Source organism: Pempheris klunzingeri, chromosome 2, assembly GCF_042242105.1.
Source record: "Pempheris klunzingeri isolate RE-2024b chromosome 2, fPemKlu1.hap1, whole genome shotgun sequence".
In the NCBI taxonomy this organism is placed as follows: domain Eukaryota; kingdom Metazoa; phylum Chordata; class Actinopteri; order Acropomatiformes; family Pempheridae; genus Pempheris; species Pempheris klunzingeri.
The window spans coordinates 8,931,565-8,954,171 of NC_092013.1; the positions used below are offsets into that span (position 1 = coordinate 8,931,565).

The 22,607-nt window shown below is 42.0% G+C and overlaps 2 protein-coding genes across 2 annotated transcripts; one reads left to right on the forward strand and one right to left on the reverse strand.

Moving 5' to 3' along the window:
- Positions 1 to 156: 156 nt before the first annotated feature.
- On the reverse strand, positions 157 to 2,812 carry LOC139210059 (acidic mammalian chitinase-like). Its single transcript, XM_070840023.1, has 11 exons — positions 2,779 to 2,812; positions 2,594 to 2,623; positions 2,301 to 2,502; positions 2,104 to 2,160; positions 1,852 to 2,017; positions 1,528 to 1,652; positions 1,314 to 1,437; positions 1,047 to 1,229; positions 815 to 934; positions 581 to 719; positions 157 to 501 (listed from the first exon to the last, which is right to left on the reverse strand). Exons 1-11 carry the CDS (start codon positions 2,801 to 2,803, stop codon positions 197 to 199), a joined length of 1,476 nt encoding a protein of 491 aa, XP_070696124.1. The 5' UTR covers positions 2,804 to 2,812; the 3' UTR covers positions 157 to 196.
- Positions 2,813 to 17,343: 14,531 nt separating this feature from the next.
- Positions 17,344 to 19,713, forward strand: lrrn2 (leucine rich repeat neuronal 2). Its single transcript, XM_070847646.1, has one exon. It carries the CDS (start codon positions 17,344 to 17,346, stop codon positions 19,711 to 19,713), a length of 2,370 nt encoding a protein of 789 aa, XP_070703747.1.
- The last annotated feature ends 2,894 nt before the right edge of the window (positions 19,714 to 22,607 follow it).

Here is a 22,607-nt window from a genome sequence, read left to right on the forward strand (position 1 = left end):
TACTGATTAGAAACATACATGAGGCACACAAAATTATCAGAGAAGTGAAGTTGCTTTAAATGCAGTATTTATTTGGGTTAAATCATTGACAGGAGCTGTTCTTGAATGGGCCTTATTGGGATGGTCTTATGATACATGATAGTTGACCCAGCTCCTGATTTAAAAACAACCAGTATGAAGTACAAACACAGGATGTTTAAGCCCAGTTGCAGCACATGCAGCTGGTATCGAACACCAGGCCAGAAGCACAGTTCTGACTGTAGGTGCGTCCCTGGCTGCAATCGTAGAAGTGGTTCTTGTTGGTTGGGTCAGGGTAGAGACCGTCAGCCTTGCCAGCGCAGAAACCAGATCCACCGCTGCTGCTGCCGCCGCCGCTGCTGCTGCCACCGCCGCTGCTGCTGCCGCCGCCGCTGCTGCTGCCACCACCGCCAGGCTGGGGCTGGGGCTGAGCGTGCTTTGTTGGTGTGACTGGAGGCAGGGGCTCAGGGCGAACTTTGCAGGCTGGGAGAGAAATCAAAGTAATTAAAAGATGGAAAGCTTTATCGTGTTTATTACCAGTTGATATGTGGTTCATGCTTACAAGTTCCAGTTCCCAGTCCACTCTTGAGGGTGCTGATCAGGGGGTATTTTCCCTGGCCACAGAAAGTGCCACTGAAGTCGTCCAGATCCAAGCTCCACACCATGGCTCCACCGTAGCCGCTCTTCTTCAACCAGTCAATCTGTAGAGTGGACGAAAGGTGAAACCAAGGGTTAGATAACCTTAAGACATAAACATTTGTGACCAGAAGTTAAATGATCAAATAAAACTTCATGCCTTAATATTGAAGCTCTTAACATCATCATATCCAACCCAGGTTCCCTGTTTGTAGGCGTATGGCACATCCTGGGGGGCATTCCATTCCTGAGTGGCTCCCTGCTTCAGGAAAGTGCAGATCTGATGGGAAGTAGAGATTTATGGTTAGGGATCTATACAATGTATGTGCATACAGTATGTTGCCTTAAAGCATATGCGTGCACACACAGATTCAGAAAAAAAAAGAACAAACCTCATAGTAGGCCCAGAAGCCAGCCTGACGAGTGAAAGGTCCAGCAGGTCCAGGTCCATTGGCGGGAGCTCCCACAGCGGTGTTAGAGGAAGCCAGGCGGAAGGTGTGGCCGTAGGTGGGGAAACCAACCAGCAGCTTCTCAGCTGGGGCACCATTGCTCTTCCAGTAGCCCATAGCATAGTCCTACACATGAGAGAGTACAGGCTGGTCTGAATATCTGTTCCTTAATTTGATTATCTTCAGTTGGCAGAAAGAGCGCTCACTCACCACATTGAAGTAGATCATGGCTCCCTGGTCAGCGGGGCCCCTGTACAGAGGGCTGTTCTCTCCGACAGTGTGCTCCCAAGGACCGTTGAAGTCATAGGTCATGACGTGGAAGTAGTCCAGGACACTGGCAAACAGGCATGAGGATTAAAGTTTAGCAAAGGCTGTCTTCTGTACAACAAATGCAAAGGTATGTAATGTTTGCATATGTACTTACGCTCCAATCGCGGCAATCTGGTATCCAGTCTCAATGGTTCCCTTTCCAGCAGACACAGCAGCAGTCAGCAACAGGCGAGGACGGTTTGTCTTCTTGCCCTCCTCCACAAAGGCGCTCATCAGCTCCTACAGACAGGCCAGGAGAGAGAAACGGTTACAGAGGCTGTATGATTGAATTTTTGTAAAACTGGCACTTGATGACTGTATTTTTCCTCTTGAATTTAACAGTGTATGCAGTGTATATTTGAGCACCACTGCAGTTACGGGTGTTTGGCTACTTCTGCCTACAACCTGGATTCAGAAATTGAACATCAATATGACCAACCTGGACCAGGACGGTATAGCGCGCCTTATCCTCAGGTGGAGAGCCACGAGAGCCAGGGTACTCCCAGTCGATATCCAGACCATCAAACTCGTACTGACGCAGGAACTTGATCACACTGCTGATGAAGGTCTGACGATTGGCAGCAGAGGAAACCATAGCTGTGAACCTGGAGACAGGAAGACAGAGTGTTTCTACCTGTGCTACAAGTTTCTCTTTGGTGGGAGTATTGATCCTCATCTCATTACGACTTACTTCTGAGTGCCAAAGTTCCATCCTCCAATGGCCAACAGGGTCTTCAGATCGCTGTTCCTGCAAGCAGCAACAACATCCACTTTAACCTCTCACTCCTGATCTTATACATATTATAAGATATATAGATATTATAACATTAATGAGTGTTTTCATGTGTGCTGGAGTCACACTATCACAATGAGCGTGTGTGTACTAACTGGTTCTTCAGGGCCTGGAACTCTCCGTAGAGTTTCACATCGTCCCACTCGTAGGTCTTGATCATGTTGCTGTCCATTCCAGCAAAGGCATATATGAGGTGGTCACAGAGACATGGGTCCACATTGGTTGGGAAATACTTGCCTGCTCCAGGACGGTACTGTCCCCAGTTAGTGAAATAACAGGAGAGGATGTAGGATGATCCTGCAACATATGGAACACTTGCATTTACATTCAGTTCCCAACTTAAATACGTCCGCATATATCCCACTGAATGGATAAAGGGTATGATTACCTAGCTGCACGTGCAGCAGGAGAGCCAGTCCTGCAGAGAGAGGAGTCAGAGTTAGAGAGGGTCAGAAGGAGGCTGGTTAAGTAGTTAATGAGAATCAGTCGGCATTATGCACAAGATTAAGTTAAAATTTGTACAAAACAACAATAAAGCTGCAAAAGCTTCAGTGAACAAAGAGCTCAGCTTACCGACGCAGATAAGTAGCTTGCCCATGTTGGTTCTGTACAACGAACTGAGGACCTGCAGACTCTTTTATACTCCTGGATTGTTCCTCATATCTGCGATATCTGTATGATATGTTTGATGTGGTTTGACCACTCAGCAAAACTCAAAGATCAAAGGCATTTATGTGTTTGGTCAAGTGTCGCACTCACTTTACAGAAAGCAGTGATAACCTTCAACTGCCTTTTGATAATAATTTGATATGACATGATTACATGAGATATATTCAAGGTTATTGTTGTTCAGCAAAAAGTGCAGTACACATAATTTTCCAGGTTTACACTTTACTTGGCATTTCCACCACGTTTGTCAGTGTTGTGAATGTATTACTGGTTAGTGAATGTTTTTAATATTTAAAAGTAGCTAATGTTTGTGAATGTCCTCACAGTGAAAGTTAAAATTTCACTAAAACTTTTTCACTAATTTTCACTAAACCCCTAAAAGTTCTTAGGCAGCAAAATTTCCATTGCACCATTTTCCACTTACATAAGTTGTTTGATACTGATGTTTATTCAGTTGTCCTTATGTCCCCTATTACATGCCTTATCGCCCTTAGATATTGTTTAATATCAGTTATTACTGTTAGTCTGTCACCTGAAATGAGCAGCACTGTTCGTCATATGGCAATGGTAATGGCTTTTGTCCTCTCCTGTCCTTGAATGAGGTTCAGCAGTTTGACGATTACAATGCACTATGGATTGTCTTACACTAGCTGTGTCATCTCTCTAAATCTTCATTAACATACACTGACTGACAATGGTTGACACTCAAAGCTGGGATTTATGCTCCATCTGTGAACATCCAGTTTTAGTTTGTTCATTCTCTGTTTAAAACTTTAATTGTAAACTGAGAACAGAAAAAGTCCCTTATAGATAAAATTAACAACCAAACAAATGTGTGTAGTAATGGCAATGGGGCTAGAAACAAATAGCAACAAATCATCGGCATAAAGAAAAACATGCTAGAATTTGACTAGAAAAGGACTTTAGAATATAATCACTCTACCTATTCAGTCTGACATTTGAAGTTTGTCTCACACAGAGAGGCTACACGTCTTTGATAACATCTGAAAGAAAACAACTACTAACAAAAGCAGCAAGAAGCAACTTTCAGATGAAGCATATATAGCCAGTGATGTCAAAATCGAAAAGTGACTGATGGTATGCCAATAGTGGTTCAGGGACACATGCTTATTCCTGTAGTGGTAATGGCATTCGTGTTCCACCCACACACACCGTATTGGCAGGCACCACTCTCAGACTTTCACACAGCCTGAATGACCTAGAATTATAATGAGCATGCAGTAAATGTGTATTTTCCATCTGTCCATTCATTGTCTATACAGGGGGGGGGGTACACAGGGTACACCCTGGCCAGTCAATCAGGGGGCTGACACGCAGAGACAGACAACCATTCACACTCACATTCAGAGTCACCAGTGAACCTAACCTGTTTTACTGTAGTTTTACTACATCCCAGTCATTTACTAGTGACCACTGAATAGCTGGATTTACAGATTGATTGTACATAAAATGGACACCACCTCTGTTGGTGTGTAATAGTGTATAATTTATCTCATTTTCCAACCAGGGCACAGATTCAAACTTGCATCCCTCCAGTCACATGTACACTCCAGGTATTTAGGTCAAGTAAATATCTCAGGTATTTGGTATGAGATGGAATAGGCCTGATACATAAGTGCCTAAATGCTTAACAATCGCACGTCAGCTTGTTAGCATGCTGATGTGAGCTTGTTAACATGTTAACTTTGGCTACTGGAGATGTCATTTAGCTTTACAGGTATTTGGTCAACATATTGGGCAAAATTTGATCTAGTGTACAGTAGATGAAAAGGCAGGGGATCATTAACACTCATTCTCTGTGGATCATGAAAGTCTTTTTTTGGCAACCCATCTTATTGGGACATTTCACTAAAAAAACAAATACATCAATTATATGGTGAGATTGATGGAAAAGCCACTGGATTTCATTGGATAAATGAAAGTCATTATTAATCCCTGGGACACCATGGATACCAGATCCAAATTTCACTGTCTGATGTTGTTGAGATATTTCAGGACTAAAGTGGTGAACCCACCCACATTTTTATCCCCAGTGCTGCACTGCTAGCATGAATGGAAAAAAAACACAAGGCATCAACACTGAGCCAGTATCTCCAACATGGATATTCTACAGGTTTCCATACAATGCCTTGAAATGGCATTTCCATTATCCATTTATCGCCTCTGTGCAGCTCAGGCAGTCCTTGCTCCTAATTGTTTTTGCCTCTACATATGATTTGAGTGTCAACAGCAAAGTGTTATCCCTGCTCACAACAGCTCAGTGCTAAACTATTGATAAACACAGTGTGAAAAGTGCCAACCTATTGCATGGGAGTTTCACCATACTGCAGCTCATGCAACCCATACTGAAGTTTATATTGTCATTGTTTTATGCAGCTACATCACTGTTGCATCATTACTCATATGGCAGTGCTGTAGGCCTTTGGGTCCATTTTAAAAAGATTTCTCTCAGATTTTTTTTTCCAACTTCTACTGTATCACACCTACTTTAAATGAGGAGGACGTCTCTGGTAGGATTTCAGTTTTAAAGTCAGCAGAAGTGATTTTAAGGCAGTTGGACAGAGGACGTAACTGAGTGAATGTTGAATAATGATATAATATGATAATACACATTATGTGCGTGGTTGTTTTGTGAGTGTGTGGCCATAGAGTGAGACGCACTACCAAATCTTACCACCAGAGAGAGGAAATGAGCCGTGTAGAGTCCATTTTGTAAAAGGTGGTGAAGATGATGGGATTATTCTTGTATACTTTTCCCTTCAACGATGGCATCTGCTCCTAGAAATGGTCAAAACTTTCAGGTACGCGTGACACAAAACAGGTGTCAAACACTGAAACAACAGATCTTGTTCTTTTTTTTGCCACAGAGACACAATTACATTGAACTTATTGAACCACAAACCAAACTCTTTCACCATGGCAACAAAGCACAGGAAACATGCAGATAAACACAGACCTGTTGCACCCCTCCCACGCAATACACACAGCTGCATAACACACACACACACATGCACGCATGCACACATTATGATTAACCACAATTAATCACATTGTCTTTGCATTGTCTGTTCAGTAGGAGAGACTGGATGAAGCCACTGAAATACCAAATACTGCGTCCATCTGTTCTTGTGTATAAAACCTCACTCTACAGAATAATAGTGAAGCTCTATGATTATAATACATTCATTTCTATATTCATAGTCTCTCCCAGCAGGGGAGCAGGTGTGATTAAGTTGTACAATTAGCAGTCGCTCGCTACAGTATGTGTGACTTTTCTTGATTCTGTGAACTTCTTCAGAGATGTAGGAGTGAATATTTAAAGCACAACAAACCTCCTTATTCTTCTGAGCATTGAACTGTATATACAGTATGATGTCACCCGGTACACTCTGTAAAAATAAAACAACTTGATCAAAATGTACTGTGAAAAAAACACAGAGCAAAATCTGATTAGCTCTTGATGTTCAGATTCTTCCATCTATATCTGTCCTTCTGCTCTATCCCCCCTCCTCCTCCCCACACCGCCCTCCCGCAAAAGGCAGCCTCCTCAACAGCCCGTCGCTATTAGATACTGCTGGGTTTGTCACCATGGCAGCAAATTCTCAATCATTTTCTCCCTGACATGTCTCTATGTGCACATACGCTCACACTCTTGCATACATGTACAGCTGTGATGTGGGAGGGTTGTCCTTGAGTCCTTGAGTGTTCGCGGGTCCAGCTCGGGAGCGGTCCACCTGTGAACAGAATTCAAATGCTGTGGCAGGGGAGGGATGCTATGCTGCGCAATATCATACCACCTTTCCAACATTTTCACATGCAACCTGTTATAGAGCAATCTTCCGCCATTATGTGCTATCATGCACAGAGTGGCAGATTTTTGCACTCTGTGTGTGTGTGTGTTGCTTTTTCTGACAAATGAGTCACATTCCTAAAGTTGACTTGCATCTGTTTAAATGGAAAGAGTCAATTAATTAATAATATCAGTGAATGTGATTTTGAACCTTGACTCACTGACTGCTGAAAACACACATGGAGACAGAGGACTATCTGTCTGTATATCACTGTAACTGCAAATATCACATACTTAAATTCTACTTCTTTTCCTTAAAATGTGAAGAACGCAGTCATTTCTCTGCACAGATTTACACTGACAACCCTTTTGTTTATGCAGCAGAACTATTAAAAAAAAACACATTTTAAGAACAGCATTATATATGATTCTGTATCTTCAGCTTCAGAAAGCGCTAACGAGAAAATAATTTAACACCAGACGTGACTTGAATTATCCCGTCTCCTGTAGATGTCCCAGGCAGTTGACGTCAGCCCGGGGAAGATGAAATGAACACACAAAGAAAAAGAAAGGTGAGACAGAGAGAGAGGAGAATTGAAAGAGTGAGGAGAGAGAGATAAGAGGATAGGCAGAGCTGATTTTCTTTCTCCAATAAAAGCGACAACCCCCCAGTGTTGCTATGGCGACCTCCTCTCTCTCCCTTCCTTTCAGCGAGCTACCACTTATCCTTGCTGCCTTTCAGTCAGCAGGGCATGTGGGTGTGTGTGCTTTTGTGTGTTGGCTCCTGAATGAATCAAGCAAATGAAGGGGAAAGCCATTAGAGAGCCAAGTCAGACTGTTTCACACACACACACACACACAAGGACATGTATATACACACACACACACATGTACATTAATACACATTAATATGAGCCCTCAAGCTGCAAAAACTGCTTCATACTTTGATAGTTTACTGACTTCTCTGTTCTTTTCTGTGCTTTTCATTCTCAGTATATCCTGCAGTAGCTCCTCTCTATCCTCTTTTTTTTTTCAGTTACCGCACACCCACTCAAATACACACATGTCCTCTCCACCACTACTTTCTGCACATGAAAATAAAAACGATGAGGATAAACAGGGAGCTCTGTGAGTATGTTTGTCATTTTTTCCACATTAGCAAAAGGCCAGTGTTCATAAAAACTAAAAGGTGAAACAGTATCACCGCAAACAGTCGCAGGACCCAGAACATCACAGTATGCAATGTCTTTAAATTACCCCTTTTGTTGGAAATATAAAAATGTAGAACTTGCAATGCAAGTATTAGATCACATTACAGAAAAAGGCAGCTTTACTATAGTTACTCTGGTCTCAACTGTTCTTCACATTGTCTCAAGCAAAAATACAAGAGCACACAAACATGGCTACATAGATGCATTTGGGTCTAATACAGAGCCCTTGTTTGCATACTGCTCAAAGTCTGTGTGATTCAGCATCAGCGCTGGTGTATTTTTCATCACTGTCCAGAGGCTGTGTTTCTGCATGTATTCACTTCTCTTCACTCCTCACAAGTTCTTCATTTATTAACCTCTCTGAGTGCTAAAATAAAAAATGTATGTCCTCATGCAAGTTTCCAGCACCGTTTGACCCAGGAAAGACTCTGGATGTCACAAATAATATTCATACAGACACTGATATACATATCTGGTGATCCAAAGATGGGATTTGACGTACGCCGACTCAGAATCTACTGATGGCAAAATACAGTTTTTAGGCATTTGTGCTCTGATGCTGCGGTTCTGTCACTACAGACAGAATACTTTGCTTGCATCAGGATTGAGTTGTAAAAGTCAGAATTTTTAGAGGTGTTCTGCAGTAACACAGACAAAGACGAGGAACTGGAGATGTTGTATGCAGGTATCTCCGCTCTGCTTTGTAGAGTCAACTCAGTTAATGTGGTTAATTTGCATCATTGCAATAGCAAGAGTCAGAGGGGGCCTTCATTACCGTTTTTTTTTTTTTGCCACTTGTGGGCAGCAAAACCAAGCTGTAAGCATAACTTTGAAATGTTTTTGCTGTATGAAGTTTAAATGGACAGAGCAAAATTAGCATTCATTTACAGTTGTGTTTTTGTCTACTTAGTGACTGTAAATCCTTTTCTAACTTTTAGCTCTTTTAGCTCAGTTTTTGGTCTCCACCAAGTCCTGTGGTAAATATGTGGCTCTACAGTGGCTAAATGTTCCACTTTGTTAACCAGCTAGTCGATACCTTTTTAGGTCTGCAGTTTGGCCCTGAACAGGTTTTGTACTGTGGGTTATTAGAACTTTTTCTCTGGACTCATCAGTCTGTTGAGAATAGTAAATTTGAACCAAATCAGAGAGCTGAAAGATGCTAAAAGACGCTGAGGGGAGTTGGACTCTTTTCACATCTCTCATAGTCATTTGATCCACTGATTAAAAAAAAAACGATTAGAGCACAAATCACATTCGGTAGTAGCAAAAATAGAACCAAACGAGAGCTGAAAACTCAACACAACAAAACAGATCCAAAGCCTGATTCATCATTGGACGCACTAAAAATAGATATGGTCACCAATAGGAAACACACCTCAGTCATGTTATGCTGCTTGAGCTGCCCATCCATCCTACCCATCATCACATTTCACTGCACTAATTCAACGGTCTGCTTCAGGTTTTCATATTACCTTTTCTCCAAACACTCTCATGTTCTTCACTCCTTCATCTGCAGCTGTTATTTGCAAAAACTTCCTTCCTGCATTAAAGCTTTTTTATGAAGCGTCTTTTACTTTCAACGTAATTCCCACAGTGGATTACTTACAGTGCAGCATACATACTATTTATCATGTCACTCCTGTATTACTGCAGCCAGGAGTAGAGTTACACCTCCATTCTAGCACAGTCAAACTGCATCGCTTTCGCCATTTTCTGATATATAGCCAAAATAATGGCATAAGTCACTCCTTATAGAGCTATGGTGATGTTATTGAAAATATATGCATGCCGCAGTAAGTCTGAGAAGCTCTCAACAACTGCACACATACTGGATTAAATTTCTGTTCTTTCATACATAAATTACCACCAGTAGCCACCACCTGTCAGTTTGGCATTATACAGTGGAGGAGCTGTTGGGAGAGAGCATAAAAACTTCAGAATGAGAAAACACTATTGGAATCAGAGAGAGAAATGGAAGAAACAATTAAAACACGAAGTCAAATCACACTCTCAGAATCTAAACAACAGTATCTTTGTATCTTTTTTTAGTATCTCTTTTGTGTTGGCTATTTTCTATGTCTTATTAATTCAATGATACACACACCTTTAGGCACACCTTGCACCTGCACAGTGTGTATGAGAGCTTTGGAATATGGCTCATTAAAACCTCACTGAAACCTGAAGTTGTCTAAGCTTGCAAAATTATCTAACATCACACAGTGAAAAATCGAGATCTGAAAACATGCTCTGCAGTGTGCTCTGAACACTGAACACTGAAAACCTAACAGGCATGAAATTGTTCAACAAGTCTGTTTAATGAAGACATGAGACACAGCCTCAGCTCTGGAAAAAGTTTAGTCTGGTTGAATTTTGAAACCATCTGCAATATACAGATGCTGTAATAAAGATGCTGGAATCCAGATACAATGATTTTCATATTTGAAACGGTGTCTCTCCTGCTGCTTTGGAACCTGCCATCTATGGTGTGGCATTATAAGCAGGTCTTTAATCTGCAGACGACGGCAGAAAACTAAAATGCCACCAGGAGCCAAAGAAAACTTCTCATCAGAAAAAGTAACACACTGTAACTAACGCAAGTGGTTTTCCTTCGGCTTGTGACACGGGAAAAGAGAAAGAGGGAGAGAGTGAGTGAGGGAGGGAGGCAATACAGGGAGAGGAGGAGAGAAGAGAGGGACAGAAGCTCTGCTGCAGAACACACCTCATCTCCATTTTAGCTGGAGGGAGGGAGAGAAAGAGAGAGAGAGAGAGAGAGAGACTCAGTCTGTGCCAATTTGCTCATCAGCTTCAGTGACAGAGAGGGGAGAGCTAGGGAAGTGATATTTCAGGAATCCTAAGAGATCCACAAATGTGTAAGTGAGAGGGAAGAGAAGCATTAACATCCCGGCATGTGAAGCATTTGCAACAACAAAAAAAAGAAAAGCCTGACAGCAAATGAAGAAAGGAAGAAACGGCAGAGTGAGATGTAGTCGGTGCGTCAGATGCGGTAAGAAATCTGAAATATGTTGATAGAATTTTCAAACAAACAGGACATTGCAGCACTCACACAGACAAGCAGCCTCTCATGCACCCATGTAGCTGTGGATGCATGCACATTCACTCTGAGTGAAAGCAGTATTGATTCAAAGGTGTTGGCAGTAGGTGTGTGTGTGTTGGAAATTGAGACACTCAGAGTCCTCTTATGGCAAATACATAATAAGTTTGTGTGTCTGTGTTTATGCTGGGACAGATTCAGCTGCAGGGCAATGCATCTCTGTGTGTTTTTTGTTATTGTTGTTATTATTATTATCAGGATCTGCATCCAGCACCTTTATCTCTGTCATTCATCCCTCTCTCCTGCGCTCTACATCCTCCCTTCTCTCTATTCCGCCCTGTTGCAGTGTCTCTCTGTGTCGTAGCTGCACAGCACAAACAAACCTTATGCAATGAACCGTTTCATGCAAGCACGTATTTCTACTCCACATCTATTTTCTGTCTCATGTCTGTTTGAAAATGTAGGTCTTAAAAGCTTTGCTCCAGCTCTCTCTCGCTCTCTCTTTCTGCTCGATTGGAAAAAGGAAAGTAAAATGGAGCCAAAAGAGAGGCATGTTTGACTTTAACTTCTGCAGTAACATTAGTGTAAATGGTCTGTAGGAACAGACTTTTAATTCATGTAGGTTTTTTTTTTAACCTCCATAGAGGATCTGCAAACTTTTAAGCCATTGACTTCCTGATAGTTCTACATTTAATCAGTGTCTGAATCAAATCTAGATTTGCATGGCACAAGATAGTTGGTTTGTTAGTGTGAGTCAGTGTCTTTGTGTGTGTGTGTGTGTGTGTGTGTGTGTGTGTGTAGGGCTTTCATGGATGCTTTTAAGCCTCCTCACTGTATCATTGTATTGGTTCATTTTCCTCTCTTGGAGCAAATGTCAAACATTTGTTATATCGATCATTAAAGTATCAGACAGGCTTGAATGTAAACGGGGACTCTGATTTGTTCTATATGTGTCATGAGTCAGGAAAGTCTAACAGAGGTGTTCAAACCAATTTTTATTATTGGCTGTCAGTGTACATGTAGGCACAATAAGTGGACTATATACTGTAGGCTAAATAAAATCGAGTTGTCAAGTGGAGGTTTAGTAAGTATGCATAGGGACTGGGTCTGTGGGTGAGTGTGTGGGTGGCAAATAGATCTATTTATGTGTATGAGAGAATAAATTGTTCAATATTGATTAAAATGAACAAGAAACAAGAAAAACCTGTCAAACGGATACATGTGAATAGATGGGATATTGATCCAGGAACTTTCACTGCATCTGTTGGGTTCAGGACGGATCCAAACAATCCAAAAACATGCACAAAAGTCTGGTATGCTAAGGATTACAGCATGTTTTGAAAGATAGATTTGGGAGACTGTTACATTAAAGGGATACGTCGCAGATTTTGTGGTACAATGTGTAGTGAGAGTTCCCTGTTGCTCCCCGTTCTCTGAGCTCTCCTGGTGATGTGAGATGCGTCATCCAGCGGACCTTTGCCGGCTCTATGGCTCTATTGAATAACTGACATAACAGTAAAATAACATAAACAATTTTATTGTTAAGTCAGCTATTGAATCGAACAGCAGCCCCTACAGCGGGGAGCTCCAGGGAGCTCTCACTGCAGGCGACATGGAGGAAAGTTAAACATTGTTCATTTGCATATACTACGCACACTGGAATAGTAAAATGTTGGTTGAAAATCTCTAAAGTTTCCCTTTAAAAGTACAGAATAATGCAAAAATACACATCTCCAAAGGGCTTCAGCTTGGCTATAAAGACCATCAGCTTGGGGTGAAGACTACTAGTTTGAAAATGAAAAAAGAACTGAGTTCATCAGATCTCTGAAGCCTGCTCCTCATCTCTGCTCGAGGCTAACGACTCGAGGCTGCATTAGCCACTGCCTGCATAATCCACACGATAGAACTAGAGTTGCATTGTGGGTAATATGGGCACCGAGTTGACAAGGAAGAAGAGTGAGTGGAATAAGAAAGACAATATCTTATTACTTACTATATGTTTTTATAAGCTGTTCATTGATAGTCAAACAGTATCGTGATGCTAAACCTTTCAAGAGTCCTCACAAAATGGATGCACTGGTGGGAAAGGATTGGCTTTATGTTAATGTTAGTGCATGTACATATAAATCTCTACATCAAACTGTGTTTGATTAACTCTTTAAAGGTTTCCCATTAGTACTTTAAGAAGGAGGAGTATTATCAAAGCTACAGAGAGGGGCACACAACATATTCACTGTGGGATTAGCAGAAACATGAGATCAACAAGCATCTGCAGCTTCCTATGAAACGTTGGCATGCTGTGATGATTTCTGGCAACAGGAGCGAAAAACCAAAACTATAACAAAATTATGAATATTAGCTCTTCTAACTCAGGGTTTGTGTAAATTGAGTTCACAAAGATTGTATTTAAACTATTTCTATTTAGACCAATACTTTCCATCTGCGACTGTTTACGAATAGATTCTTCCTAAATAGTATTTTTTTCTTCCTCAGTTGACTTTAGGGTCACGTCAGGTATTGGAATAAGGTCAGTGCTGCTTCATCTTGTTGTGTTATTACTCATTCTTATTTGGCTGAGGTTACTGTTGTGGAGAATCTGTGAAACGTGAAATCTGAGTCAGATTCAGGGGAGTAATAATGGTCTCTAAGAACAACAATGTTACCTATTTATCCAGAGGACAAGGAGATTGCGGAGAGCTGGGAGGAGACCGAGTTATGAAAGTAACCACTGAGTCATACAGATCTATTTTACACTCTTTCTCTGAGTAGTTCAAATTACAAAGCAGCACAAATCCTTTGAATACACACACCAGCACGCAGCTCTGCTTTCCTGAAACGGACAAAAAAAAAACACACTGCAAGCTTTTGAGAGCAAAATGACAAAAACGGGGGACATCAAAATTAAATGATGAATACATTATTGAGCAGGTTGCATATGAAAAGATGAGAGAAGAGAGGAGAGGGGAGATGAAAGTAAAAGGCTGATAGAAGAGTAAGAAGAGCCCCAGGAGGTAAGACCCGCTCCTGTGTTTTCACTGTTACAGCTCAGAGCTTGGCAAACACACTGCATTCAGCACACCCAGAGCCCCGCTCACTTTACACTGCCCATACAATTAAACTACGTGGTGTTTGAATGGTAATAGCTTCTCTCTTCATCTCAATAATTATGCTAAATGGAATCTGTCACTTCTCTCTCCTTCTTGTTTGTGGAAAGAACTTGGAAAGCATCTCTTCACGCTCTCTCCTCATCTGCCAACAGACGTTCAAGCCTGCAGTGTCGCAAATTACTTCCTGTTAGTCATGTCGATTGCAGAGTTTCATCACAACAGCTGCCAGGACGGAAAGACTTTGCAAGTGAAAGGGAAGGTTAGAAGTTCATCTAATGGCTACTTTATTTATAATCATACAGAGCTTTATCACAGTAAAATGACTGATTTGTGGAGCAAATGGGGATTGATCAAAGAGAAAATGCCGTTTAGCAGCTTCATGATGAGCGTTTCCTAAGTCCAGTCAGTGCTGTTTCATCTATGATCTTATAAACTGATGAACAGATTGGACCAAAACAAATTCCTAAGTAAATCTCAAAACACAGAGACAGAGTGAGGCTCGAAGATTTGTTTCCATGGCAACTATGCAGTAAGCCTCACATGGCTCCTGCGTGTGATACCAATATCAGAGAACACAAGTGTAGTGTGTCCCACAGAATATTGTTTTTCTTATCAGGGTGGAAAAAAAGCATCATTATGAAGACAGAAGCCAGTAAAACGTCTCTTCTCTACTCGGTTACAAGTAAACCTAAATAACTATGTAGCAATAATCAGATCAAAGTGTTGGTGTAGAATTCACATCAAATCCCTCTCACTGCAAACCAGTTTTGTTGTCCATGAGACAATAATAATGTAATTTAACCCTTTAACAAGAAATTACATAACCAGAATCTAAATAAAACAGTAGCGTTGTTGTTAATTACAGTCAAATTGAAGCTTGATCTTCTCAAAATTGAACCCTCTCTCTGACGGATTCGTAAATTTCTGACTTTGGCGAATACATAACTGCATTCATTTTGCTCAACGTGCCGCATGTTGTTAATATCAAAGGTGGATGCCCTAATGATAAAACTGCTGTAATCCATATTATTATATGAACAATCAATCAAATGACCATGTGAGGTGATGGTGGAAGTTTCAAACATATAAAAATAATATCACTTGACTTCCTGTATCATAGATAACTTTGATGTTTTGACCCTTAAAACGAAATACTATCTAAACGATACCACACAGCAGACAGTAAAACATCATCAACTAGCTATCAAACATAGTGGAGCATTTAGCAGCTGACAAGCCAGATATTTGTCTTTAGCAAAAGAATCATTGTTGCACAAAACTGAATGAGCTCTTGATTGGCTGAAGTAGGGCTAGTCTGACATGAATTATGGCTAAATTGAGACATTTATTTAAAACTATAAAATACGGCTGACTGAGAAACCGTGGCAAACCACTCAGCTGTGTCCATAAATGTTTGCCTCCTGGAAAAATGCATTTTTACAACTGTAACTACAAATTGCATGTGTTCAGACCTGGGGCAGAGCTCAGATGCTTCTGCTAACTCATCAGTCAGACTCCAGATAGTTTCTTTGGACAAATGAAACTAACGTCCTCACTGCTTTATATTCCCAACACGCTACTGACATCTGTTAAAAACCTCTCTCTCTTCTTATTACCTGCCCCACAACAGTTTTTCTGTCATTTGGTGCCACTGGTCAGCATCTGTGACTCATCGTTACCACGGAAACGTGAGTCTTAACTCTAAGTTAGCCAGTAGGTAGGATGAAAAAATCTTTATTTTTGTTAAACTGTCTAACTTGCATCAGCCTGATCAAAGAGCAAAGTTAAGACTGGCTTAACGTTACAGACCAGTCTAAAATGTCTTTGTGAGGCCGACAGTTTCAGAATGACTCCACGTGAATGATAACAATGTTCTGAGTCTGCTGGATGTGCAAATAAGCAACGGTTTGCCAACAAATTTGCCATAAAAACTTTACAAGGTGATAATATGTCAATGATTGTTTGCACTGCTCTCAAATGACCAACAGACCAGTAAATGCACGTTTAAACCCTCTTTATTGAATTAAACCTGATATTCAATAATTAGTATGTGACCTTTTGTGAAATATATGATGACAGGTTTTTAGTACGATACATAAAATCTCCCTGTGGAGAGTTTTTGAGCAACTGGTCAACTAATTAGTGGGATGATCTGATTGGTGCCAAATGTCTGTGATCCGTTGATGTGTAGGTGTTGTGGGAATACTGAGGAGTGCTGTCAGTCACTCTGGATTACACAGACTGCCAAATGTTGTAAATGCAATAATTTTTAATAGGATTTTTAACTAATAAAAAGGAGAAAAGGTTGAAAAAATAAAGTAAATCTAAATACTGATGTAACTGGTGTGTTTTGGTCTCGTGTGAGTGTGTGTGTGTGTACAGTATTTGTTCCAGCAGCAGATACAATCATGCTGTCTGTCCCATTAAAGCTTTAAGTACAGACGGCTGATAATATAAAAGATCCTTGGGGTCTATTTTACTGTTACATAATAAATACCATTTGTGGGACTAAGCGTGAAGTACCTACATGAAATATTTAAGTGCAATGTGATTGCATCACTCCTGCATATTCACCTATTCTCCTGTAGGCTGAAAGAAACAGCAGAGCACCGTTTTTCTTGCATTTTCTTCCTCTCGTGCTTACGTACTTTTTTTTTCAGCCTTTTCTACCCATGCTCATCCATCTCCTCCTCTTCACCTCTCCCTTGTGCTTCTTGGCTGCAGAGCGTTTCTGCTTTTATGATTCTGTAAAATACATCCTTGCAAACTTCACACAGATTTGGTTTAGAGTGGGCTTGATGAAGTATAACTCTCAAAAATGTGTTTGTATTCAAGTGGCACATTCGGTTTTAAATGCTGGTATCTGTTTGTCTTAGTTTGTCTCTGAATCTCCTTCCTTCTCTTCTCTTGTTTCTCACAAAACAGTGAGCCGCCACGTTGCGAGCCATGAGTCCTCTTCCTGTGGCCGGGATGTGAAATCGTTGGTGTGACAACAGAGGCCGTCATCGAGCTACAGCCACTGCAAAGTCCTACTACTGCAATCAGAGTTACACATTAAAACACTCTTGTCATAACTTCTTGGCTACAGAGGGAGCATAGCTTTTAGTTGAGATTTTATAAACAATAATACTGAACCATCTGGCCTACCTTTTACAGTTTGCAGGCACACCTTGAACCTGTTAATAATACAACTTCACACGCATTTCTGGTTCAAATGATTCATCTCACATCCTCTTTACAAACTCTTCCTCACCTTATCTGAATCAGCTATTGTGACCTGTGAGGATTATGAGGCCGACTTTAGTGTTTCTACAGACACAGTGTCTTCTGTGTGTGTTTGTTGGTCTGTGTGTGCCCGGCGTGGTGGGCTCACTCCCTCACACACTGCCATGGCACGTCTCCTGCCCAGTGAGGTGTGTGTGTCAGATCAAGCCATGGTTCTCCCCTGATTCTGTCTACCATGAAGCTCCCACAGTGGACTGCAACGACCTGCTGTTGACCAAGCTCCCTTCACCGATACCCCTGAACGCACACACCCTGCGCCTGCAGAGTAACCTTCTGTCTGAGCTCGACACCGCAGTGCTGCACGGACTCCCCAACCTCACCGACCTCGACCTTTCCCAGAATCGCTTCAGCCGTGTCAGGACAATAACTCAGAGCTCATCCCTGCCCTCTCTGCTGTCTCTACACCTGGAGGAAAACCATCTTAGTCACCTCCCCGAGGCCTCCTTCTCATCACTGCCAAAACTGCAGGAACTCTTTCTCAGCCACAACAACTTGCACTCAATAGCACCTGGAGCCTTCACAGGTCTGGACTCCCTGCTGCGACTGCATATCAACAACAACAGACTCACCACAGTTGACCCTCGGTGGTTCAGAGCTTTGCCTCACCTGGAAGTTCTCATGCTTGGTGGAAACCCCGTGGAGGCACTGCCTGAGCGGGGCTTCCTGGCCCTGAAATCCCTGCAGAGTCTTGTCCTTGGCGGTATGGGTCTGCGGGGCTTGGCTGAAAGAGCACTGGAAGGGTTGGAGGGTCTGGAGAGCCTCTCCTTCTATGATAACCTGCTGACAAAGGTCCCCACTCAGGCCCTGAAGAGAGTTCCAGGACTGAAGTTCCTCGACCTCAACAAGAACCGCATCAAACTGATTGAGACAGGAGACTTCCGAGACATGATCCACCTGAAGGAGCTCGGCCTGAACAACATGGAGGAGCTGGTGTCCATTGAGAGAGCCGCCCTGGAGAACCTTCCAGAGCTCACCAAGCTTGAGATCACCAACAACCCGCGACTGTCCTACATTCATCCACAGGCGTTCCTGCAGCTGAGCAGACTGGAGAGTCTAATGCTCAACTCCAACTCTCTGAGCGCTCTGCACCAGCACATCATGCTCTCCCTGCCGAGTCTTCAGGAGGTCAGCTTACACTCTAACCCACTGCGATGTGACTGTCTGTTTCACTGGGCCGCTGAGGAGGCCTCTCACCCTCGCATTGAGGACCTGCAAACAGACACTCAAACACATCGGATGGTGCGTTTCATCCAACCCCAGGCCACGCTGTGCTCCGAGCCCCCGGAGCTGAGAGCTCGCAAGGTGAGAGAGGTGTCCTCCAGGGAGATGTCAGCCTCATGCCTCCCCATGATCCCCACCAGCTCCCTCCCCTCCTATGTTGGGGTAAGAGAAGGAGGAAAACTGGTCTTGCACTGCCGGGCTCTCGCAGATCCACAGCCTGAACTGTACTGGGTGACTCCCTCTGGGCTGAGAGTTGGACCTGCACCAAGCAATGAATCCAAAGGTTTACTAGCTCCCGCTCCCTGCCACAGCCTAAAAGCCTCTGAGCAATTCAACCACACATCCGCCTCCAGCACCTCTCCCCACCAGGCTCAAGATGATACTCCCTGTAACCCCTCAAAACACTACCGGCTACTGCCAGAGGGAACTCTGGAGGTGAACAAGGTCACCTACAGCGAGGCAGGATTGTATACCTGTGTAGCTGAGAATGCACTAGGAGCAGATACCCGCAGTGTTACCGTGGGTGTGCATGGCAGAGAAAAGAAAAGAAAGAAAGAGATGGCTGCTGATATGAAAGGATATCCATTATTCATAGCAGACACCAGGTTGGAAGTGAGGGAGGTCGGAAAACATTACGCTATCCTGTCGTGGCAGAGCGGGCGCAACCTCCTTTCAACTCGTCTATCCTGGCAGGCCATATACTCAAACGCCCACACGCCCACTTACACCACACGCATCCTGGCTGGTACACAGAGCTTCAACCTGACCCACCTGCAGGCAGAGACATTTTACAGAGTGTGCCTACATTTAGGGATCAGTGAGGGCGCCAAGCATGCCAGGAGGAGATCAAGAGAGAGCAGAAAGCCTCAATGTGTTTCATTCAGGACCAAGGATGTCCCAGAGCCTCAGCCCAGCCTGCAGCTAAGCCCAGAGCTGACCTCCACAACGGTCACACTACTGCTCCTCGCATTCATTCTGCTCTTGCTGGCGGGCCAGGGCTGGGAGTCCGGCAAGGGGGCAGGAAAGCACCACAGTAACATCCTCCAGGAAATCAAAAGTCCAGAGGATCTGATCATCAAGCAAAAAACAAAAGGGAGCAACAAACATCAGCCAAAGAAGAGCGAGAAGCTACTATTACATCAGGACTGCTGAGATAATTATGTTTGTACACATTCAAATCCAGACAGAAAACACACACACACGCATAAACAAAATATCAAATATACACTTTGTGAATCATAACTAGATGAGAGGAATCATAGATCAGAGCAGTGGTGTAGAGAGAGATTTGTATTTATTTTATATACCATATAAAATATATATTGACATTGTTTCTGTGTTAAGATGTATTGTAAAGAATGCCTAAACCCTAACCAGGGAAATAAAACTGGACAATCACGCTCCTGCAGCACACTGAGTGAACGCAGGAGAAAGAAATGAGCTGCCGATGAAAAACTGGACTAAAACTAAAGAAAACCTGATCCACTCCAGGGACAGGTATTTACAGAGGAGAGCGGCTCAGACCTCCAGGGTATTTGTCATGTTTTCTCTTCACACGTTCTACAGACTGAATCATACTTTTCTCTGAGCAGACAAAACTCTGTCTTGAGACTGATACTGAATGAAACTCCTGCATTGATGTAAACAACCTTCTTGCTTAGCTTTCAGTACCTTGGACTGGGTTGTCCATCTTGCAGTACATATACAGTATACTCATCCAGATTCCCCGCCTAACGTCCCACATCCCCTTTCAGCATAAAAGTGATCTAAAAGTGATTGTGTTAAATTCTATTTTGAGCTATTATACAATAAAAATCTTTTTAATTTACACAATTTTACTGTTTATCTTATTCTTTCTATAAAACGGAGTTTAGATTATATAGAAAATGTAATAGTTCTGCAGCACATCACATTAATAGAGAGGCGTAAACACGGCATGACAGATTAGAGACCTTAAACCGCCCTCTCTACATTAAAGTCAGATATTAGGGATTCATCTGCAGCAAATCCTTGCTGATCTGTATGCAGTTGCCGTCCTTGCGCAGTAAGAATAAGTATGATAATAGCTCAGGACATCTGACACCTACTCAGTAAACACAAGACACAGTGTGTCCCCTGCTGGATCAGACCTGGAACTAAGTAGAGGCCTTCAGCCACATTAACACAGAGGTTAACATTTACTCAGTCTGTTTAACACAATACTCTCATGCCCATTTTGTGCTTTGAGTTACTGGTCTCTGCAATCATTGCTCTTCTTTATACTGGATGTGAATCAAAACCTTCCTCGCAGGACTCCAGTGAAAGAGATGGGGGACTAAATCCATTGTCCTCATTTTGTGAAGAAGTGGCCTCCAAAGATCAACCAAAGGTAACAGCAGCTGAGTTATCTTCACAGAAAGTTTGGCCATGAAACACAATTACAGCAGCCAATAGCTCTCTCAGTGTACACATGGCATGTAGGTACTGTGTTAAGAAAGATACAGAAAAATGTGAAGGTTGGTAAGAACAAGTGTCCTGATTACCAGTTTGTACGACTGGCTGGACTGGACTAATAACTAATAAGTAATTCTTGGTGTATTCATCCTTTAGCGTTACATATTTTCTCTGTGATCACAAAAAGGGTCGTAAGGAACCTGCTATCACCGTCAGACTGACAGGAAACTGTACAAACGCTGAACTAAATCTTGTTCTTGTTCAGTACATTTATTCAAATATTGAAATTCAATACATTTTTGAAGTTGTTGTTTACGCTGCTTTACAAAGGGAAGCATCTATTGCACGGCTGAAGTTATTACTCACTTAACATACTAAGAGTTAACATGTAGATTATAAAACTATCCTATGAATAAGGGATATTGCTTTAGAAGACTGATGTGGTTGAATAAATACGGGATGAAAAAGGGAATGAAAAGTAATTAGTCAGTACAAACAAGCTTTCAACAGTAGTTAGACTTTCTATTTATTCACACAAAACATTACATTTTCTTCAATAAGGCAACACAATGCTGTATATACATACAATGATCTATATGTATACCATATTTAGATTTTATGTTGTTATTTCTCAACTAACAACATGTCATTCTTCACTATCACTAGCAAGTGTAAATAAATAGCTTAGCAAATCATGTAAAAGAGTACCAGATGAGAAAACTTCAAGTCATACTGTTAGTACATCCAATGCAACAATCCTTTACTCACTGTGAGATCTATTTTATATATTTCAGCTGCAGTTGTGATGTTCTGAAAGCAGCTCAAGGGTTCGATAAATTACTTGAATATAAAATACCCTTTTAAGCAGTTAAAGGTGCCCTGTGGAGTTTTCTTGTAAACAAACAAGTTACGTTTTAATTCAGTGTTACTCACTAAAACACAGTGTGTGTATCCTTGAGCTCTAACAAATCACATTTCCTTCCTTGTTAAAGATTTGCAAAGCTGACAAATTCTGCATTGTGTCATGTTTATCAGCTCGTCTTCTTCTACCCCGCCCATCGCTGTGTATCCTGGCAAATAGATCCTTTTCACTGCGCACACTTTGACTTGTCAAAGCAGGAAAAGCACAGGTGGGATTGATAACATTAATGATGGCTGCATTCCATTTAGGTGAGCCAGTTCAAGGTGACATGTATTGTGCATGCTGACATGTCTCACTGGGACACTTACAGGGATGGAAGGTATTATCTACACCTGAGCTTTCCCTGCTTTGGAAAGTAAAACCGTCCGCTGTGTAAAGGGTCTGTTACCACCACCTGTAGATCAGTGCGACCCCATTGGTGGGAATATGTAGCTTCATAGCGCAACTAGCAGCCTAAAACTCCACAGGGAAGCTTTAAAATCTTCAATAGTAGTTTTAAAAAAACCAACAGAAAAGCATTACGTGGAAAAAACAAATTTCAAATATCTTCATCAAACAGCATCAACAGTAACATTAACACTGACATCATCATTAGGTGCTGGAGTGGGTGTCATTCCTAAACGATAAGAGGTGCTTTTGGTATGAAAACGTGTGAAATGTGAAGACCAAAACATTTTTTTTTCAGTGTGAA

Bases quoted from the DNA above. Each gene is read 5' to 3' on its own strand.
- lrrn2 (XM_070847646.1), top strand. From the start codon at position 17,344: ATGAGGCCGACTTTAGTGTTTCTACAGACACAGTGTCTTCTGTGTGTG.
- LOC139210059 (XM_070840023.1), bottom strand. From the start codon at position 2,803: ATGGGCAAGCTACTTATCTGCGTCG. The intron at 1,438-1,527 runs GTAAGTACATAT...CCTGTTTGCCAG, and splicing joins CAGATTGCCGCGATTGGAGC to TGTCCTGGACTACTTCCACG. The intron at 720-814 runs GCATGAAGTTTT...TCCACTCTACAG, and splicing joins TTAAGAGCTTCAATATTAAG to ATTGACTGGTTGAAGAAGAG.